This window comes from Ciconia boyciana, chromosome 9 (genome assembly GCF_034638445.1).
Source record: "Ciconia boyciana chromosome 9, ASM3463844v1, whole genome shotgun sequence".
Lineage (NCBI taxonomy): Eukaryota > Metazoa > Chordata > Aves > Ciconiiformes > Ciconiidae > Ciconia > Ciconia boyciana.
In genome coordinates this window covers 24,599,831-24,618,756 of record NC_132942.1, presented here as the reverse complement: position 1 = coordinate 24,618,756, position 18,926 = coordinate 24,599,831, and the positions used below count along the sequence as shown (strand labels likewise).

The 18,926-nt window shown below is 56.2% G+C and overlaps 1 protein-coding gene across 3 annotated transcripts in view; it reads right to left on the bottom strand.

Annotated features, from left to right (window-relative positions):
- The window catches only part of VAC14 (VAC14 component of PIKFYVE complex), a 66,528-nt gene that overhangs the window by 5,920 nt on the left and 41,682 nt on the right, over window positions 1-18,926 (bottom strand). For all 3 annotated transcript variants that reach the window (XM_072872529.1, XM_072872530.1, XM_072872531.1), the window contains 2 exons: window positions 17,465-17,597; window positions 227-401 (listed from right to left, as the gene is read on the bottom strand). In XM_072872529.1, the coding sequence (XP_072728630.1) occupies window positions 227-401; window positions 17,465-17,597 (308 nt within the window). The remainder of the gene's footprint in view (window positions 1-226; window positions 402-17,464; window positions 17,598-18,926) is intronic.

Genomic DNA, 18,926 nt, shown 5'->3' with positions numbered 1-18,926 from the left:
CGTTCCCATCCCGGGGGAGAAAAGCAAGAGTGGGGCACATCCCCCAAGCCCCCCTCAACTCCCGAAGAGAGGAGGAATGAAGGGGCTGCCCTGGGTGCCCAAGCTCCAGCCCTGGGACCTGCCAGACAGGGACCGAGCAGCAAGACATGTCCCCAGGTGGCTGCCAGGTCCCCACCACCCCCATTATGTCCCCCCCAGCAGCTGAGCCTGCTCCTGCTGCCCATACCGGGGTCTTCAGGTCCTTCAGTTGGTTCCTCAGCTGGAAGAGCTCGGAGGATGTCAGCAGGATGGTGTTCAGGGTGTGGACCATGGTAGAGGCGAACTTGAGGTCCTCTTCGCGAAGCAGTATGTCTGCCATGGAGTGGAAGATGTTTTCTGCGTTCAGAAGTAGACAAAGCTGCCTGCGTACCACAGAGGAGAGAAACCACGGGGGAAGGATAGTTGATGAGCGCAGCCGAGACCCTGACCTGAGCCTGCACATCACCCCCTTCCTGCAGAGAGGACCAGGGATGACAGATATGGGCACACTAGAGGCTGGGCGAGTGTGGTGGCACCAGAGCGGAGCTGGTGTGGGGTAATACCAGGCTCTGCATTTGGAGGGTGCAGCTATTCACACCAAAGCAAGGCCAAAAAAAATAGCTGGGCTAAGACACATCCCTGGTTGTGCTGCTCTGGGACCTCGCCGGCACCCACCACTGCGGCTTGCTGCCACCCAAGCCTCCTGGTGACCTCCCCTCGAGAAGTTTCAGCATCGCTTTCCACCCTGACAACTGCAAGAAGTGTGCAGCAGTGTGGTTACAGATGGCATGTGATGGCCCAGTCAGACCAGTATCACCCCGACACCAGGCAACTGGTAGGGAGTGAGCGTGGCCACTGGGACAAACTGCTCCCTCCCGGCGCTGTGCAACCGGGGAGCCCTGGAGCCAGAGGCTGCCTTTCCCTCTACAGCCTCCCTTTCTTCCAGTAACCTGCCCCATTGCTCTTTGAACCCCTCCATGCTCCAGCTCCCACAAGATCCCACAGGCCCAGCGGGTCACAGCAGGAATGTTCTGCTTAACAGACCTTGAGGCATTCCCAAGGTTTTCAACATTTTAGACAAGAAAGCAAAAACCAGACTTTTTTTTTTTTCTTCTGCATTTGTTTGGATTTGGGGATTTCCTGTTTTTCTCCAGGCTCCTGCCTTCTTGGGCATTTGTCTGAGGACACCTGAACTGCTGTGCAGCATCAGCTCAGCTCTTCAGTGCCCACATCAGGGAGACCCTGGGGAGCCCACCCAGCTCGCCAGCATCCCCAGCTTCTCCTGAAACTCGGATACTCCCTGGGTCCCCACATCTCCCCCATGAGCTGATGGGGAACCTCGGCATGGGGGGAGATGCCGGCATCCCCCAGAGCATCTCTCCTTTCCCCCAACTCCTATCAAGCACTGTTGCCCACCAGATAATCTCAGCTGACAAGCAAATGCCTCTCAGAAGGGTTTAGGAGGCAAAACAAGAAGCACCTGCTTCAGTGGCCAGGTGGGAGGCATTCGCGAGCTGCTCGGCGGGTCTCAATTTGGCTGGGAGGTGGGAGGCACACCTGAACCCCCCAGGGTCACGTTTTCATCTCCTGGGGTGAGGAAGAGGAAGGACGCAAGTTTCCAGCTCTTGTCCCCGTGGGGAAGGACCAGTGGAAGACTATATGGCCACAGGAAGACACCAAAGACCACACGCTAAAGCCTGGTGTTTTAGGGACGCAGGAGGTGGACAGGGAATGAAGAAATAGATTTTCCCTCCCAACACATGGAGGAAGAAACCCCCCATCTTCCGCCCAGTTCTGCCAAGCAACCCGTCCCCTCCTCACCCAGCCCCAGCTCCTCTCCATCGGCAGCTCCCGCATCCTGCGTGGCCGCCGGCGGACAATGAGATGCTCTGTGTGGGCTTTTACGTAACCCAACCCGGCGATCGCCCTGGACCCCGTTAAAATGGAACAGGCCATGATAAATAAGCTCATTTATCCCAATTATTCTTACGTAACTGGCTGCATTCATGGGGATGAAAACGCTTCCCCGATTTCTCGCCGCTTGGACGCGGGCTGGCTGGAGGAGGGAGAGCGATGGGAAAGTGAAGCATCGAGGGAGGGAAGGGGAAGGCAGAGGCTTTTCGTCTAGCCTGATGGAGCCAAAAGCAAATCAATAGCTCAGCATTGCAGGCAGGATCCGGTCATCGCCAGCTGCGGCAAAGCAAGCCCAGCCTGGGCAGGTCCAAGCCCAGCCCAGGAGTGAGCTGGCTCTATCCTACCCTTCTCCAGTAAGAGGGGATAACTGGATGCCCCATCCTTGCTGAGCTTCCTCCAGCAGTCAGGCCAGAGCAGGCGCTGGGCACTTGGACTGTGAAGAGGGATGATCTACCGAGCCCAAAGAGGGGACGGGTCCTCCGGGGACAAACACCAGGATAGTTTTACCCCCAACTGCAAAGTGCCTGGCATGCCAGTACAGCCAGGGCCCGGCACTTCTGCGCCGCTGCCGGCTGTTCAGGGCCAACGAGGAGCCAGTGTTTTATACCTTCCAGGCAGAAAGGCTACAAAAAGAGCTCAAACAAGCTCAGCCAAACCAAAAACGGTGCCGGCGAGTGTCAAGGGCAATTCAGTGACCTCCGGAGCTGCCCTCATCCGCCCATGGCAAGGACATCGGTCGGGTCCCCCCGCTTGGATGCTCCTCTGTGGAAAAGGAGGGGTCTTGCTTTCCATAAATAGGAGCTCTGACATTTGGCTGGCTAACGCTGTGCTCCCAGTGAGCGGGGGACTGAACGCGAGCCGCTTTCTAATTTCAGGCCTGGTTTTGATTAGCGGGGAAGGGTTGGGTTTGTTCCCCCTCCTTTCGGTGGCACTGGGAAACTGGAAACCGTTGGGGTGTTAAAGGAGCAGCCGTACAGAGTCCGTCCCCCCGCTCCGAAGCTGTGCCACCCCCTGGGGATGCTGCCCCATCAGGGTGCCCACCCCTCCAGCTGCCCCTGGGTAGGGACCCTCTGGGAACCACCAGCAGAATGAGTTTGCCAGTGCTTAGCAGCTCGTCCCAATGCATCCAGAGATCCCAAACGCCCTGTCCGAAGCCCAAAAGCAGTCCCCAAATGAGGGGACAACTGGCTGACCACGCAGCTGCCGGCCTCCGTGACAGCAGCCAGCAGCTGAGCCTGACTGCTCAGTGCCAGGCGGCTGCCAGTGAGACGGGAGGGGTCCGCTGGAGCTGATCCCCCGGGAGTCTTCGATGGCATGAGGGGAACGCGAGGCTGGGAAGAGGCAGGACACGGGGCTGTACAGGGGACAGGTGGCTCCAAACTAACTAGGCAGCAGTCAAGATGCCAGAGGGGTGGCTGCGGAAGGGGACGGGGCAGAGGGGACAGTGAGCGGGAGCCATACCCCAGATATGTACACCCCAGACATATACACCCCATAAATATATATATACAGCCCAGCTGTAAGACCTAAAACCCCAGTTACTAATGGGGCTGGCTGCGGCTCACCCATCCATCCACCTGCCCGTGCTTTGATGTGATGATGGAAGGAGCCAGCTCATCGCCCCCGAAGCACCATCCGAGTGAGATGCCTATCCCCAGGGCTCTCCCTGCATCCCCATGGGTGACACGTGCCTCCCCTTGCCCGCCTCCTTGCCCAAGGGGACCCAGCGAATCCCTGAGGACCTCCTGGCATGGGAGAGGAGGGGAAGAAGAAGTGTCCCTGGGGAGGCAGCAGCCGCAGACCATCACTGCACCACATCGCCGAGACGTTAGGCAGCCATCGGCGCAGGCACATGGCGCCGATAATGAAGTGCGGTATTTAGGCCATTAAAATTTAACTCCTTAAATTAAAAGGGTTATTCAAGCCTTTCCAACAGAGCCAAGGAACGTGGCTGCGGGCAGATGGGAGGCAGCGCCTGCCTGCAGCATGGCAATGGGGTCACACCCCTGCCCATTGCCTCGGATGGGGCCGAGCTGCTGTGGGGCTCCCAAGGGACCCAGCGGGTCACCTCCAGTCCCCTCTAGCCTCAAGAACCCCTTGGCAAGCCGATGCTGACCAAGGGAAGAGCCAAGGAGGTCACCACCAGCTTTGCATTGCCATGCCACCCTGGGGACCCCCTGCATCCGCGAGCTGCACCCCAGCTGCACCCCATTAAGCACCAGAGCTGCCCCTCAATCTGGCAGCCACCGAGTCGCCAGTGCAGCAACGTCAATCGCAACGAATTCCCATCATGCTAACGATTGGTGGGGCAGGACAGGGTGGCCTCGTACGGGGACAAGCCGAAAGCCCCGGGGCAGGGAGCTGCTGCGGGGCCGCGCGCTGGAGCCCAGGGGACGTCAGAGCAATGGGGCGGCTTCAGAGCCACATCTCCAATTAAGGGCAAGCCCCGGCATCCCTCCCAGCCCTCTTGCTTTGACAGCACGATGCCTGGAAACCCAGCTAATCTAAACATCATAGTTACATGGAGCTGTTGGAGCTCCCATCCTGCCTGCTTGCCCCTTTAACCGCTTCAGCCCCGTCCCCTGCCCAGAGCCACCATGCAGGAATGGGGCAGTGAAGGGTCGGGGCAGCCTGATGCTAGCTCAAAGGGGGTGAAAGTCTGGTTTTCCATAAAATTAAAAAAAAAAAGATGAAATCCAGCCCTGCTGTGGATGGATACACTGTCTTCTCCACTGGGACCTGCAGGGAGACCTGGGAGGGGAGCACTGCTGGCCCCCTCTTGTCACCTGGCCATGCTGAGCACCATCCCGCCGCATTCAATTAAGCAGGTGTTTCTTCATTAAGCACCAGTGATTTGCTTTATTAGCTCTGGGCAGACACGGGGCCCCAGCAGGGAGAGGATCGTTCCTTGTCCCACTTCCAGCAACTGGGACAGAGCCGAAGGCGGGGAAGGAGCTGGCTGAGGTTGTGGGGAGCGATGCTCCGAGGGGCTCTGCCCTGCTTTTTGGCTTGTGGGGCCGGACCAGTGCCTCTCCCATGGCTGTGAGGAGGGCAGAGCCCCTCAGTCCTTCCTCCCCACCCTCCTCTTCCTCCGCTCCCTTCCGTTCTCCTCCCCAAGGCTTTCCACCACCCTTCCTCCCCGTTCTGGGCTCCCCATGAGATGCCCCGGCTCGACCTGCCTGCCCAGGGGACCTGCAGCCCCCACAATGCCCATCCCTGTCCCCCTGAAATCTTCCTGCCAGGAAAAGCAGCATCCCCAGCCTGGCCCAGCAGCTGGGATCCTTTAGGAATCTGCAGAGGAAGCAGTCTCACAGATAAAATTAGGACGGAGGGGAGAGGGAGGAGAGAGCGGGGAAGGCAGGAGGGTGCTGTTCCCGCGTCCTTCCCCACGACAGCAGTGAAGAAAATCCCAGTTCTCCATTTTTCTCCCTGCCTCTGCCGAATCAGGGCTCTAGAGCATGCTCCTCCGGGCAAGGGAAACCATGGCAACCCCGGCAGCTCCCGCTTTCAAAATTCATAGCGTTTAATGTAAGGGATTGCAAAGGGTTTGGGAAGTTTAGGAGCAGCGGGGCTCCGTCTGCAGGAGGCAGGTCTGGGGAGGAGAGGGACCCTCGGCCTGCTCCATCTCCTCTCTCCCAGCCACCTGTTCCCATCTCAAAGCAAGCCTCTGCTGGCACATTTCCCTAACGAGCTTGAGTCCTTGTCAAGAGACAGAGAGGACCTGGTGGGGTCTGTCTCCTGGGGATGGGCTTGCAGGCACCGAGACGGAGTGAGATACACAGCGGAGCATCAGCATCTGCTGGGTGTCGGAAGCCGTAAAGTACAGCACGGCCAAGGAAAGCCCTGGAGAGCATGGACAAGTCCTTGGCAAGGGCAGCTCTGGAGGCAGGAGCTGTTACAGCTCGCCCCAGGTGAGCAAAGAGCCTGCTCGAGCCAGGAAGACAATGTGAGCAAAAGCTGGACTCGCGCCTCCTTCTCCATGTGGCTTTTGGACTCTTCTTGATGTCCTGATGTTCTGGTCCTGCTCTTTGAGACGTGAGGTCAACCAGGAATGGGAGCATCGGATCAAAGGGTGTCCATCAGCGAGAAGGGCGAGGGCGTTTGAGGGAGACCTAGTTTCATGTGCAAAAAAGCCTGAACTTTCTTTTCAACCTCGTCAGCCCCCGTTTCTTGTGATGGTTATCAAGTTCCCCCGGGAAACTTGGTGAAAGCCACGGACCAGAGATGTGCAGATCCCGGGAGGAGAGGTGTGGATCCTGGGAGGAGACGTGCAGACCTTGGGAAGCTGGAGACAAGCCCTGCGATGCCTTTGCTTGAAAAGGGAAAGGTGCGGAGTGTTTCACTGCAAACAAGAAAACCCTCCCACGAAGCATCTGCTCGGCAGAAGCCGTCAGCGTGACAACTGCTGAAGGAGCCATGGTGCCAGCTTGGCACTGGGCCGGGGCTGTCTCCTCCATAATGTGCTCCCCAGGGACTCCCAGTGGCCCCAGAGCAACCGAGGGGGATCCCCGAGAGGAGCACAGCGCTGCTGTAAGGGCTAATCTCTGCTCCCGTCTGGAAACCAGAGTCCCTTTCTGTTTCCGAAGCAACATCAAGCCAGGAGAAAGCCAGCAGCTCCCCAGACCAAACACTGCCGGGCTTTGAGAGACAGCAGCCAGGGCAAAAAGCCAGCTGGGGGACATCGTGGGCCACTCATGCATGGGGACTTCCCAAGAGGTTCTTCTCACTGGATGGAAAATTTAGGACTGCCAAGTTGAAACCGAGGGGTCTCTATACTAAAGTCTGGTGAGCTCACAGAAACCAAACCTATTGCATACTTATACTGCCAGGCTTGATTCTAACAGTCAGGAGATATCCACAGGATGGGGAAAGATCAAGAATCCCAGGGTGCAATTGCACAATCCCAATTTCCTGGGGAAAGCAGCCCAAACTCAGCCGCCCTGAAAACTCTCTGTACTGAGAGCCACTTGCTGCCCCAGGGATGGCTTGGTGATGCTGGGCTGGGCACAGACGATGGGCCGGTGGTTTGAGAACTGACATGGACACAGGCAGAGTCAAGCTCAAACCTTCTTCCCTTCAGCTGGTGAAACAGCATCTCGGTCCTGGAGAGCCTCAGCCCTCGGCTTCTGCTCCTCGTGATGTTCCCCTCGGACACTGACACTGCCAGGAGGTCCCCGTCCCGGCTGGCAGGATGGCTTCCCCACTGCCCACCCACCTACCAAAGCGGTGAGTCACCTCCTGGGCATGTCCACCTTGACTCGTGATGAACCCAGCCTTGTCCCCATGCCGGACATTGGCTGCCTGGAAAACAGTGCCCTTTGAAGAGGTCACCTTCAGTTTATAAAGTAGATATCCAACACCTCCGAGCACTTACATGATCAGTGAAATACCCACAGCTCCATACTGAAGAGGAGGGGGAAACAGGACTGTACCAAGGAGAAGGAAGAGTTTCTTCAGAAGAAGTTTCTTCAAACTTCTTCAGTGTCTTCCTCTGATCACCTTCAGCACAGAAGATGATCAACCGCTACTATCCTCTGGGATGGGCCAGAAGCTAAAAGATAACTAAATTTGGAAACATAATGGTCCACTCAGCCCCAGGCATTGCCCAACTCTTAACGCATAATACAGATGAATGTGACAACTCCTCCAAGGGGAAGCCCACATCCAGCACAAGCCTCCAGCTGCCCAAGTTAGTGTGTCCCAGGAGTTTCCTCGAGGAAACCTTATGGTCACCCATGGATAAAGCTATCCTGCCCGCAGGCATGCAGTCAACGAGGACCTGCAAAGCTTACAACATGCTGTAGGAACACCTGAGCATCTACAGGGGGCTCACCTGGAAAACAGGCAGCTTTTACCCTCTGAATCCTCCAGGAAAGCAAAAAAATATAACCCCCAAGGCATCTCTTCTCCTACTTTTAAACCTGCTGATGACTCGACAGCAAAATGGACGGCAAATGCAAGTCTTGCCCTGGATTCTTGGGGCTTCAAGCACCAGGCAGGAGGCACAGGCAGCAGTGTTACAGCATGTGCCCGGCAGCACTGAAACTCTAGCTCCACCACCACCTGCCTGCAAGAGCAGAAGCCCTGGCTCCAGCCCACCTCCTCAGCTGAGGGGAACGACGCACATTCAGCCGAGCCCTCCAGAGCCTGACCCCAGAGGGGGACTTACACCGGGCAGTGACGTTTTCAGGCAAGCATCCTCTATTTTGAAGGGGAGGAAGGGTAAGGGCTGGCTGGGGAGGGGGGTAGATGCATAAAGCAGCAGCAGATCCTTCCTTTGAGACGTACGCTTCCCTTTCAGGCTGACAGCTGTGGCCTAATTTTCAAGAAAACTGACAAGCGCCTTATTTCTCCCCCTATAATTTCTCTTTGCTGCAAATAAAATAGGTTAAAGGAGTGGGCCCAAAGCTGTGACAACAGGAGCTGGGAGAGGCTGATCCGGTTCAGGGTGTGCACAGCTTGCAGAGAGACAGGAGCCATGTCCCTGTGCTCACCCTTCCTCTTCCCTCCCCATCGCTTTGCTTTAACATGAAGAAATAAAAGTCCTTTTGCTCCTAAAAGTGCGGCCAAGGACCACGCTGCTGTCCTAGAGGTGGATGAGCTTTTGCATTCCCCCATAGGGACAAATTGTATTTCTCCCCCATAGGGAACGCAAATTTGAGGCAAGACAGTCCCGCTGGGCATCCCTAGACCTCTAAAAGCAGAAGGACCAGCTGGGGGCTGGAGGACGGCAGGAATACACTGCATGTTTGAGGGTGAAGCTTTCCAGAAGAAAAGAAAAAAGGGACTGGAAGGGGGTGGCAGCATCCCACGGGTGGCAACAGGTGGGGACCCGCCAGCTCGGCTTGGGGACGAGCATGCCCTGGGGTGGGAGGTGAAGCTGCCTCGTCTCTTCTGCCAACATCTTGACTCAGACCCGCCGCTGACTTTTCCCTCGCATTGCTTGAGCAAACTGGCTGTATTTTGCTCACCCGGCTCAAATCCAGGTGCAGATGCACCCAAGGCAGGGCTAATCCTTGTGTGACTTTGGGGAGAAGGGACAGAAGGAGCAGGAGGAGCGGGGACACTCGAGCACATCCTAGAGCTCAGGAAAGGAGGTGCCTGTGAGTAACTCAGTGAGCCCGGCTGCACTCTGGAATCAAGAGTGTCAGCTAAAAAAAATACCATTTATGCTGTGGTTTAGATGTCCCAGATGTTATTTTGGCTTTACTGCTGGGCTTGCCTCCATGCCTGCCGCCTCTCGCTGCCTTTCAGCATCGTGGGGTGGATCCTGATGCCCGTCCTGCCTTTGGAGCTGGGATCCCTGGGATCCCTGGAGGGATCCCAAGGGGGGATGCAGCCTGAGGAGCCTCGCTCCCTCTAACCCTCCAAGGCCTGCAGACATGCCAGAAGAGAGCAGCTGGACGCTCCCTGCAGTGCCAGCACCCTAAAAGCAGCCAAAGCTACAAGGGGACCTGTTCCAGGCACCGCTGAGCACCGAGAGCAGCTCATGCACCGAAGGGAAGGAGCTTCAACCAGGGTGGCTTTTGCACAGCTCCATGCTTTCAGCGGGGAGTTGAAAATGTCCCATCCTGGGACATCCCATCCTGGGAGCAGAGCGCCTGGCTGCACCCAGGGAGCTACAGAGCCTGCAGCTGGGGTGAGCGCTTCCCGGGGCAGCATCCAGCCTTGAGCATCTGTCTTTGATGAAAACCTGCAGCAAAGCGTGACTGTGGGAAGTGCCGGAGCATCCTCGCCTGCCTGCCGCTTGTGCCTGCAATTGGTGGGCGGCGCGTGAGGAGGGAGGGCTGCGTGCCCACCACCGGTGGAGAGCGATGGGCTGCGAGAAGCTTGAAAGCAGCCAGGAATGGAAAAACCCCTTGATGAGAGCAGTAGGAGGCAAAACACTCAGCCCTGCCTTGAGGTTTTAACTGAGCATGCCCTGCGCCTTGGGGATAATCCCGGGCAAGATTCCCTGTAAGAGAGACGGGGGAAAAATGCTGTTATTCAGCCTCTCCCAGACTCCCTGTCCTGGCTTTTCCCTTCACAGAGATGAATAAACTGAGATGTCACATTTGCAGAGCAAGAGAAGGAAACACCACCAGAACCCCCAAGCCCCGACTCATGGGATCAGATGGGTTAATTTAGCAGCTAATGGCCAAAACCACCCCCCTCGCCTGCACCGACCGTCACGTCCCCACGACGAGGGTCCTCATCCCATCGGACGGGGAAGGAAAATTTGGGAGACACCTTGGCAGCTGCTCGTGCTGAAGCCCTGCTCCGGGGAACGCGATGGTTAGCAAGCACGGGAGCTGCGGGCTCCTCTCCCCGCCGCCCAGCCCACCTTTTCCCGGCTCCCCCCTTCCCTAGCCTGCCTTTCCGGCCCCAGTGCTGCACTCCTGCTGGGATCCCAGGGAAAGTGCTGGGACGGAGCAAACATCCTCCCCGGGGACCTGCCCTTTGAAGGAACTGGGCCATTTTGGGAGGATTTTCCTCCCCTACGCACACTTCCCCTTCCTCCCCTCCACCCTCTCACTGACCCGAATTAGTCCCAGCCCACTCCGGCGCTACCGCTCACATGTGGTTCCCATTTTTCTACAGGAAAACCCATCAAACCCTTCCAGGCAGCTCCGAGTACAGCCGGTCCTGGAGCAGCTTCGGTGGGTAGGACAGTGAGCTCATTCCCAGGGGCTAGTCCCCCCTGGCTTCTCCAGCTCCCATGGCTCAGTGGAGGCATCTCCCGTCCTTCCCTGGGGGGTCCAGACCCAGGAGGGGCTGGCAGGGGCTGGCCCAGCTCCTGCTATCCCTGCAGGCACATCCTTAGGCAGAGCAACCAGGCTCCTCCATCGCAAAGGTCATGCTGCTGACGGCTCCCAGTGTGTTGCAACCCTAGATCCAACCTCTAGCCTGGGAGAAATTGGGTTCCCCCCCACCTCCAACCTCCAGCTCCCACTCCATGGGGCTGAGGAGGGTATTGGAGAGCCCAGCATGATGCCCCTTAGCCTCGGTAAATTAAAACCTCATTAAGCACATGCTCCCTTGGGCTTGTGGAGCCTATTGCATGATGTAAAATAGGCAATTTGAGAGCTGGGGCTTTTCAGAGGTACAGCGGGGTTGCCGGCTCCCACCCCAAATTCACATCAAAGCCTGAGAGGAGCCCGTGCCTGGCTGGGGCAGTGGGAGACACGTAAAAGCAGAGCCTGGTTGTCCCCACGCCACTAAAACACCACTCTGGATCTCCGGCCACGGTGTTTCCCATGGCTGGGTGGAGGCAGAGCTGGGGAGAGGAGATTTTGGGGAGTGGGCAGGAGGTTAAAGGGAGGTGCAGAGGAATGATCCGGAGATGAGCGAGGAGAAGCCTGCAGACCTTGGTGCACAGCCAGGGATGCTTGCCGCCCTGCTCCATCGCCCTGTTCCCGGAGGGGGGCTTGGGTGGGAGGAAGCCCCACTTTCTGCTTTGCAAACGGGCAGAAAAAAAAAAAAAAAGCTTTCTCCAGTTCCTCCTTTCTGCAAGGCACGAGGGAGGGATGGAGAGCGCGCAGTTCATTAAAGCAGAAGGGCAGGCGGCCAGCGAGCATCCTGGCAGGCAGAGCAGTGTATTTTCGCAGGCTCGCTGCCTCCTGACACAGAAGCTTCCCTTGTAGTGCTCACAGCTGTTTGGATTTTACCCGAGTTCATATCACAGTTTATCAAAGGGGCTGCATTTTTTTTTTCCTTTTTTTTTTTCACTTTGCTGTGTACGAGCTGAACGGTTCCCGTGAAAACAAACACAGGTTTTGTTCTGCAATGCAGCGGCATGGAGGGTGGGAGAGAGGAAGAGGCGACACGCACTCCCCCCCCAGCCCTGAATGACTTGCTGGTGGAGGGATTTTTGGGGCACAGGTTTGGTGCTGGGCGCTGGAGGGGGCACGGTGGCACCAGCGCACCTGAAGGAAGGAGGAGCAGGATGGGATCCCGCATCTCAGCCCTGGGAGCATCCAGCTCATCGGGAGGTATCAAGATGTCTGGCCAAGCAAATCTCATGTCCAGGGGAGCCCAAGAGCATCCAGGCCTGGGAGAAGAGGGGGATTGTGGTTAGTCCCAGCTCCTGAGCATCACCCAGCAAGAGAGGGGAGAGCATCGCCCGGGACAGTGAGGCAGGAGGAAAGGATGAGCTTAAGGATGGGGTGGGGGGGCCAGGATGGGGCCTGGGGACAGTGAATCACTGCAGGATGGTGGCACCCTGGGACTTCGGCATCCCTTCACCACCAAAGCCGGCACCAACCAGCTCCCTATAGGATCCCCAGCGTATCCCTCATTATCTGAGCCTGTGGCTAAACCCCCCATCCCACTCCCTCCCCAGAGCCCTCCCCACTGGGATGCTGGCAGGCCGCCCTTCCCTTCCCAGCCCCCCCACCCCCCCAGACAGAGAGCACAGCCCTGGGAATGCTAGGCAGGCCAAGCAAAAAGCAATTTAACATGCTCCTCACTGCCTGCCTGCCAAGAACATCGGATGTCTGTGCTCTGCAGGACATGCCGGCCCTCCGCTCCCCCCGCCCTGATTTCCCATTCTGGTTAGCAGGTTCAAACCCACTTTGCTTTTTCCCCCCCTACTTTTTGGGGAGAAAAGGGTGTCGCACAGTCAGCCCCAGCCTCTCTCAGATGCAGGAAAGTCCCTTCTCTGTCCAAAAAGAGGGGACCGGCCACCCCAGCCCCATGCCAAGGGCATCACTGTACAGCCCTTCATGCACCCAAAGTGACGTGCCAGTGTTTGTCCCCAGCTCTGCCCTCTTTGCTATGCAGCTCTCGCTGGCCTCATCCCAGCAGGACTTTGAGACTTCAAGGAAAAGGCAGGATTTCCAGCCAGGTGAACTTTTTCTGTCTGCAGGAGCCATAAACCCGCGGCCCCATCACGAGACTTGGGATTTTCCAGCTCCCCAGCTAATGCCATAAATGGGCCGAATAACCTTATCTGCTCCAGCCTACATCTTGGAGAATGAGCCCACCCTCCTGGCTGCTCCCCACGGGGTTCAAACATCCCCCAAAAAGCCAAGGACCATCCCCAGTCAAACGGCCAAGCCCTGCCGTGTGCATCGCATGGGATGTGGCTGAAAAGTTGCCCCAGGGCCCCTTCCACGCAGCTTAACCTCATAAAATGCCCCGTGAGTAGGTGCTAGGCAGCGGGGAGTTTTATTTAATGCCTCTATAAAACAAGCTGAGGCAACCCCTCCGCACGGGCCCCTGCCTGGGGAGCAAAGCGCTGACTCAGGCGTCCTCTCACACCTCAGGGTGCCACTGCTCAGCAAATGGTCCCTCTGGGCTTAAAAGTCAAGCCTTGCACTTCAAAGCAGCCGCACAATGCGCATGGGGATGTCTCCAGCCACTCGAGCACATCCTGTAGCCCAGAGGGTTCATTTGCCATCCTGGCAAGGCACATCAGCCATGAATGCCTGAGCTGCTCCATCTCAGAGAGCAGCAAAAAGCCAGCTGCTTTGATGCTAGGCTCGGCTTAGTGAGCTAAACCGGCTCCTGGAGCTCAGACAGATCCTGGGGACAGCACAGGGGCAGCACAACCGGCCCTGGGGAGAGACAAGGAGGGAGAAGATGGCTCCTTCCAAGGGCAGCAAGATGCTAAGGCAGCTAGCCCTATCCTCAAACCGTGCTCTGAGCAGCAACACTGATGTCCATGGGGTAGGGCTTGGCCTTTCGCTTAATCCCCCCATCCCATAGCGCTGGTACCAACAAGCAAGCATTAAATCCAGCCTGTAAACCTTGGTGGGGGCTGAAAAGCTTGGTGCCGCTCTGCTGCTTGCCTCCTGACCGGCTGAGCAGCTTTCCCTCCACAGGGTCCTTGCCCAGAGGACGGCCGTGCTGCTCCAAGGAGCCATGTGATGCTTTGGAAGCTCCTCTGCATTCTTCTGCTGCTCCAAGCCATCGTCAGGAGGCCAGCAGCTGAATGTGAATATTTGCTTCTTGCTTAAGGGCTCCGTTGAGTCCAGGACGGCCACGTGCCAGCTAGGGCAGATAGCTCTCAATTAGCGAGAAAGCTGGAAGGTCTTGGGTCTGCTCATCAAGGTGAGAGGTAACACTGAGCAACGGCTGATGCTCCTGCCTCTGACAGACTTTTGGGAGTTACCTTTGACTGCAAACATGCCTGGCTCGAAAGGAGAAGGCAGTGCTTTGAATCCTGAGTTTCAAAGGTGGAATAACTTTACTGGCTTCCAGCCTAAAAAAAGTCACAAGTGACAGTGAGAGAGACTGCGCCGCCAAAGGAAACCCTTGTCTGCTGCGATGCAGGAAACTAACACCAAGCCAAAAGAATCCTTGGAAGAGACCATGGGAGCAGGTTTGCCACCTCTCCGGTTCCTCAAGTGGAGAGGAGTAGAAAGTGTCAGATGGCTTTTTCCCCCAAGAGATGGTGATGGGCAGGCGAATATCCCAGTTTGCTCCGGAGGACTCTGGGTGATTTGTAGCCCTGGAGCTTCCTCAGCACACTGCTTCACAAGGAGGGTCCCTCTCCCAGGCATTCATGAGGCATCTAAGCAGCTTTGAAGAGCCTTTTCCTAGATGCTTCCCTTCCCTTCTCCTCCTGCCGGGGCTCAGTGCAGTGTGTGAGCTCCGCCGTGGCCATAAGCTCTCCCCCTGTGAGGTCCCCTTGGGTGGTGGCATGGACGAGGCATCACACCATGGTTTGATCTGGTGATGGCATGCTGGATCCCACCGGGGAAGGGCACCTCTTGGATGTACCAGCAGCACTGGCAGATGGACCATGTGCCAGTGCTGGGTTATCCCCCAGCCCAGTGGCCTCAGGCAAGGGAGAAGAAATGATCTGGGTTCTTCCTTATGAACAACAGAAGCTTTTGGAGCTCTTTGCCTGTTATTTTAAAGGCAGACTGTGTTTTTATTTAGCTCCACCCTGTCTTCTCTGGCAAACCATCTTGAGATACCCAGCTTGGGACAGGGGTCACTGATGGTGAGACCACTCATCACAGCCCCCACCTCTGCCCAGGAGGGCTGTGGGTGCTTCTCCCACCCATTTCCCCACAGTGGGCAGGCACCGGAGCAGCTCTGCATGTCTCGGGGACCACACGTCCCTACAGAGCAAGAGGCAGTCCCACCTCCACAGGCTCCTGCAGAGATCACTGCTCAAACCACACTCCCGTCCTCAAGCACATGACATACCATAACCTCTGCCTCCGGGACTCCGAGGACATATCAGGAGAGAGACTAAAGTCCTTTCAGAGTCAGCAACCAGGCATAAACAAGCCTGAGCTGGGTTAGAAAATAAACTACCTTTAACTGCAGACCCTCCACCTGACCTCACAGTCTTCGAACTTGCCCACTGGCAACGTGATGGGGAAAACTGCTGCGCTGTGCTTTAATAAAAACCCTGTCCCCTGTTTCCCTTTTCCCTGAGCACTCATCCTTCAGCTGGAAATCATTGCCTAAACTTAACAGGTCTATTTTCCTTCCCTGCTTTGCTGTTCCCGAGCTGGCCGGGAGCAGAAAGGGCAGTGGTGGTGCCGGAGGGGAGGGGAAGATGATGGGTACAAAGGGAGCAAAGGGCTTGTGCCAGTGGTGGGGGAGGACCATGCTTTAGCACATGCTGTCTAGGTCTCTCAAGCATCCCCCCTCATGCTCTCCAGCCCAGGATGAAACATCACCAGCATCTCCCAAGTCAAACATGAGGCCCAGCTTCTCACCCCGCTGTGCAAAACAGCTGAGCTGGCTTGTGGACAGCGGAGGGATGTAACGTGGGAACGTGCATACGGCTTCAATTTGAAAAGTGGCTAAAAATAACACCACGGGGCTCCCACGTTCACTGGGTCTCTCCAGCAAGAGACCAAGTTTTTCCAGAGAGTTCTGTAAAAGTTTTCCTCCTCTATTCTTATCTTGCTTTTTCTGGAGGCAGCAGAGATGTAGTTAACACCAGCACTTCAGCTGCCATCAGTAGGTTTCAGAGTTAATCACTAGTACCTGAGGGCATGGCTCCAGATCTCCACCCCTCCCAGAACCACCGCCTTGGCTCCAGACCTGCATCTCCCCCAGGTGAGCTACAACATGACTTGACAAAGGACAGTCTTTTTTTTTTTGCTTTACTGAATTTTTTGGGGCATGACTCACCATAAAAAGCCCCGGCTTGCTGAGCTGCTGCAAGCCAGTCCCACCACACCGCTGGCTGGCTGCTGGGAAAGCCGGCTCCGCCAGCCAAGGTTCATCCTGCCAGAGCCGGAGGGAAAAATCTGAGTCTCCGCAATACAAGAGAGCTTTTAAATGGGACCCTGCCCAGGCTCACTACTGCTCTAATTGCCCTGCTCCCTTAATGAGAATAGGGCTGCTTCCCCTGCCAAGGGCTGCTCAAACCAGGGGCTGTGCAGACCGGGGAGAAGAGAGGGGACACTACAAGTGGGATATTTTCTCTGTCTTATTCTTAGATCCCCATATGATTAAATCCAACATTTTCAGACTCCTATCGGAAGCAAGAAAACATATGCTCAGCTAGATTTTTTTTGAGGAGAAATGTAATGTATTACATTAAAATTTAATGCAAGTGGGGGGAAACCTCTGAAATCCTTGCACTGCAGCCCCAACAGCGGCTGCAACCATGCTCTGCCCATGTTTCATCTCATTTTTAAAACCTGCCATGCTTTGCCTCGACATTTGCCTCGCTCACGGGATGAATCCAGCGGCAACTTTTCGGTGCGCTTGTGGGCTGCCTGAACACTTGGGCACAAATTGCTGCCCAAGTGGGTAAAACTCAACACTTGGCTTGGCTTAGCAGATTTTGAGAGTTCTGCATGCTTTATTTTCCAATTGCAGTGATGGGACTCCCCATCAGTACCTTGTGAACCCCTCTGCCTTCGGAGAGGCAGCTCTTTTCTCCCACAGGAGCATGGCTTGGGTTTCTTGCTCTCCCCATGTTCATTTTGATGCCATGTCCCTGAAAGCAAGGGAGGAAAACCCAGGGTCCTGCCCTCTCCTCCCAACAACCTCCTCACTGATTTTTCCACCTTGCCTTGACCGTTAAGCTCATTATTTCCTAGTGAGCCGAGGAATTGGTGTCCCTTGCCCCAGATTTCATTGCATTAAAGATGATGCCCTGCTAGCTGCCAAGACGCTTGGCTTTCCAACCTCCACTGCAGCTCCTTAAAAAGCCGAAGCAAAACCTACCAACTCTGAGCATCGAAACACGCAGCTTTGGAGGACGAGGCTTTTGCTGGGCAAGCATCACGCCGAGCCGGGTGGAGGGATTCACTCAACTTGGCACCTCGAGCCCAAGCCTGTCTTCATGCTCCGGCTGGTCTAGTTGTTTCTTAACGAAACGGGCTCTGACAATGCTATTTAATAAGGAGCTACTTTGCCTCCAGGGATGGGAGCAAGAAATATGGTGCCTCGACATGTGAAAGGCAAGTCCTGTTTGCTCTAAAACCATCTGCTGGTGAGTGAGAGGGGCTTGTAGAAACAGTTTTGGCTCCGAGGGAGCTTGGTGCTTGGGCTGATCAACCCCGTCATCCCCAGCCCACCCTGCCTAGGGTGCTCGGGGGCTTCAGCGAGGCTCGTGGGGTGCTCTGACCTGATGATGAAGGCTCCTCTGGTCTCCAAGAGTTTCCGTTCGCTGCTGAAGCGCTTGAGCAGGTTGATCATGAACTTGTAGAAGTAGGAGTTCATGGTGGGGGTGGAAGGTGAGCACTCCAAGCCTTTCGTACCTGGGGAGGCAGGGGAAGGGGAGAGCAAATTAGAGCAGCTGGGGCCCTCTTGCAGTCTCAGTCAGAGAGCAGACACCCAAAATACGGTCACAGCACTCAGAAGAGGATGGTTGGGGCATGAAAAGATTTCCAAGCCTCATATAACTGCATTTGCTTGGTCCAAGCAGAGCCAGCCCTGCTGCAGCTCTCTCCATCCCAGGGGAAAGCATCTTGCGGTGGTCCCAGCCCCTGAAGCAGCACATGGGATGAAATGGGCTTTTTGGGAGATCCTCCCAGAGCCATTCAGCTTCAGTAGCTGGTAGTAGAAGGATGCCCGAGGCTCTAGATCAATAGGCAATCCTGTCTCCTCAGATACAGCATATACACTCATCCCAAAAACCAGATTGCTGGTGAGTTGAGGAGCCTTTAATCCAGTCCCACATGCCACAGATGCCCCGAGCCCAGCGCGCGTGTAGCGGCAGACACACATGCTCAGCCCTGGGTCACGGCACAGCCACTGGTTTACGCTTGGTGACGTGATTTCCCCCCAGCAGGAACCACTTGCTGCAACAGTGTCACATACAACATGCCCTGGGGCTAGCATAAAAAACTGGTCAAACCACAGCAGAGCTCCAAGCTTAGAGATTGTACCAAAAAATTTTTTTTTCTTTATTCTCTGCTTGCAAAAACCCTTTATAGCAAAAGCAGCTGAAGGTTGGGGAACAGGGACTGGCACGAAGGAGCAGCTGTCCCTCCAGCCTGCAGCATTCCTGATCCTGGGGTGCCTGCTGGGTCAGGGCACAAACCCGCTCGCTGCTTCTGCAGCAGCCGTGGTTTCTGCCCAGAAGGCAAACAAGGTGTCATTTTGAGGCAGCAGCTATCACTGATCACATTTATAAGTCTCAAAGGCAGAAAATGACAGGTGATGAGAGTGGCCAGACTCTCCGAGCAAGGAAGGTGTGGGAAGTGCCCCGGCTGGAGGGAAGGGTGAGGGACACACCCAGACCCCATGCACTTCCAGGATGCAAGGCTTTTTTGTGTTTTCTCCTTAGGCACTTCACTTGGGGCCAGAGGATTTCTAGCAGTACACTGAAGGGATGCTCTGCACCCTCCCGTTGTGCAGGGCACCCAGAGCTGGCAAGTCTCTGCTCACAGCCTCTGCGCCAAGCGGCCAGCATCCCCCTCTGCACCTCTCACGGACATAAATTCACTCTTGATGGGCTCCTATTCCTCGTTTAACAGCAAATGGTGCTCCAGGTTGTAAGGTGCATGGGCTGCTGCTGCAGGCACCTGCTTGGTAAGGTATCCTAACTCGGTCTGAGACTATTTGCAGGTAGGCAGGGAAGGCTG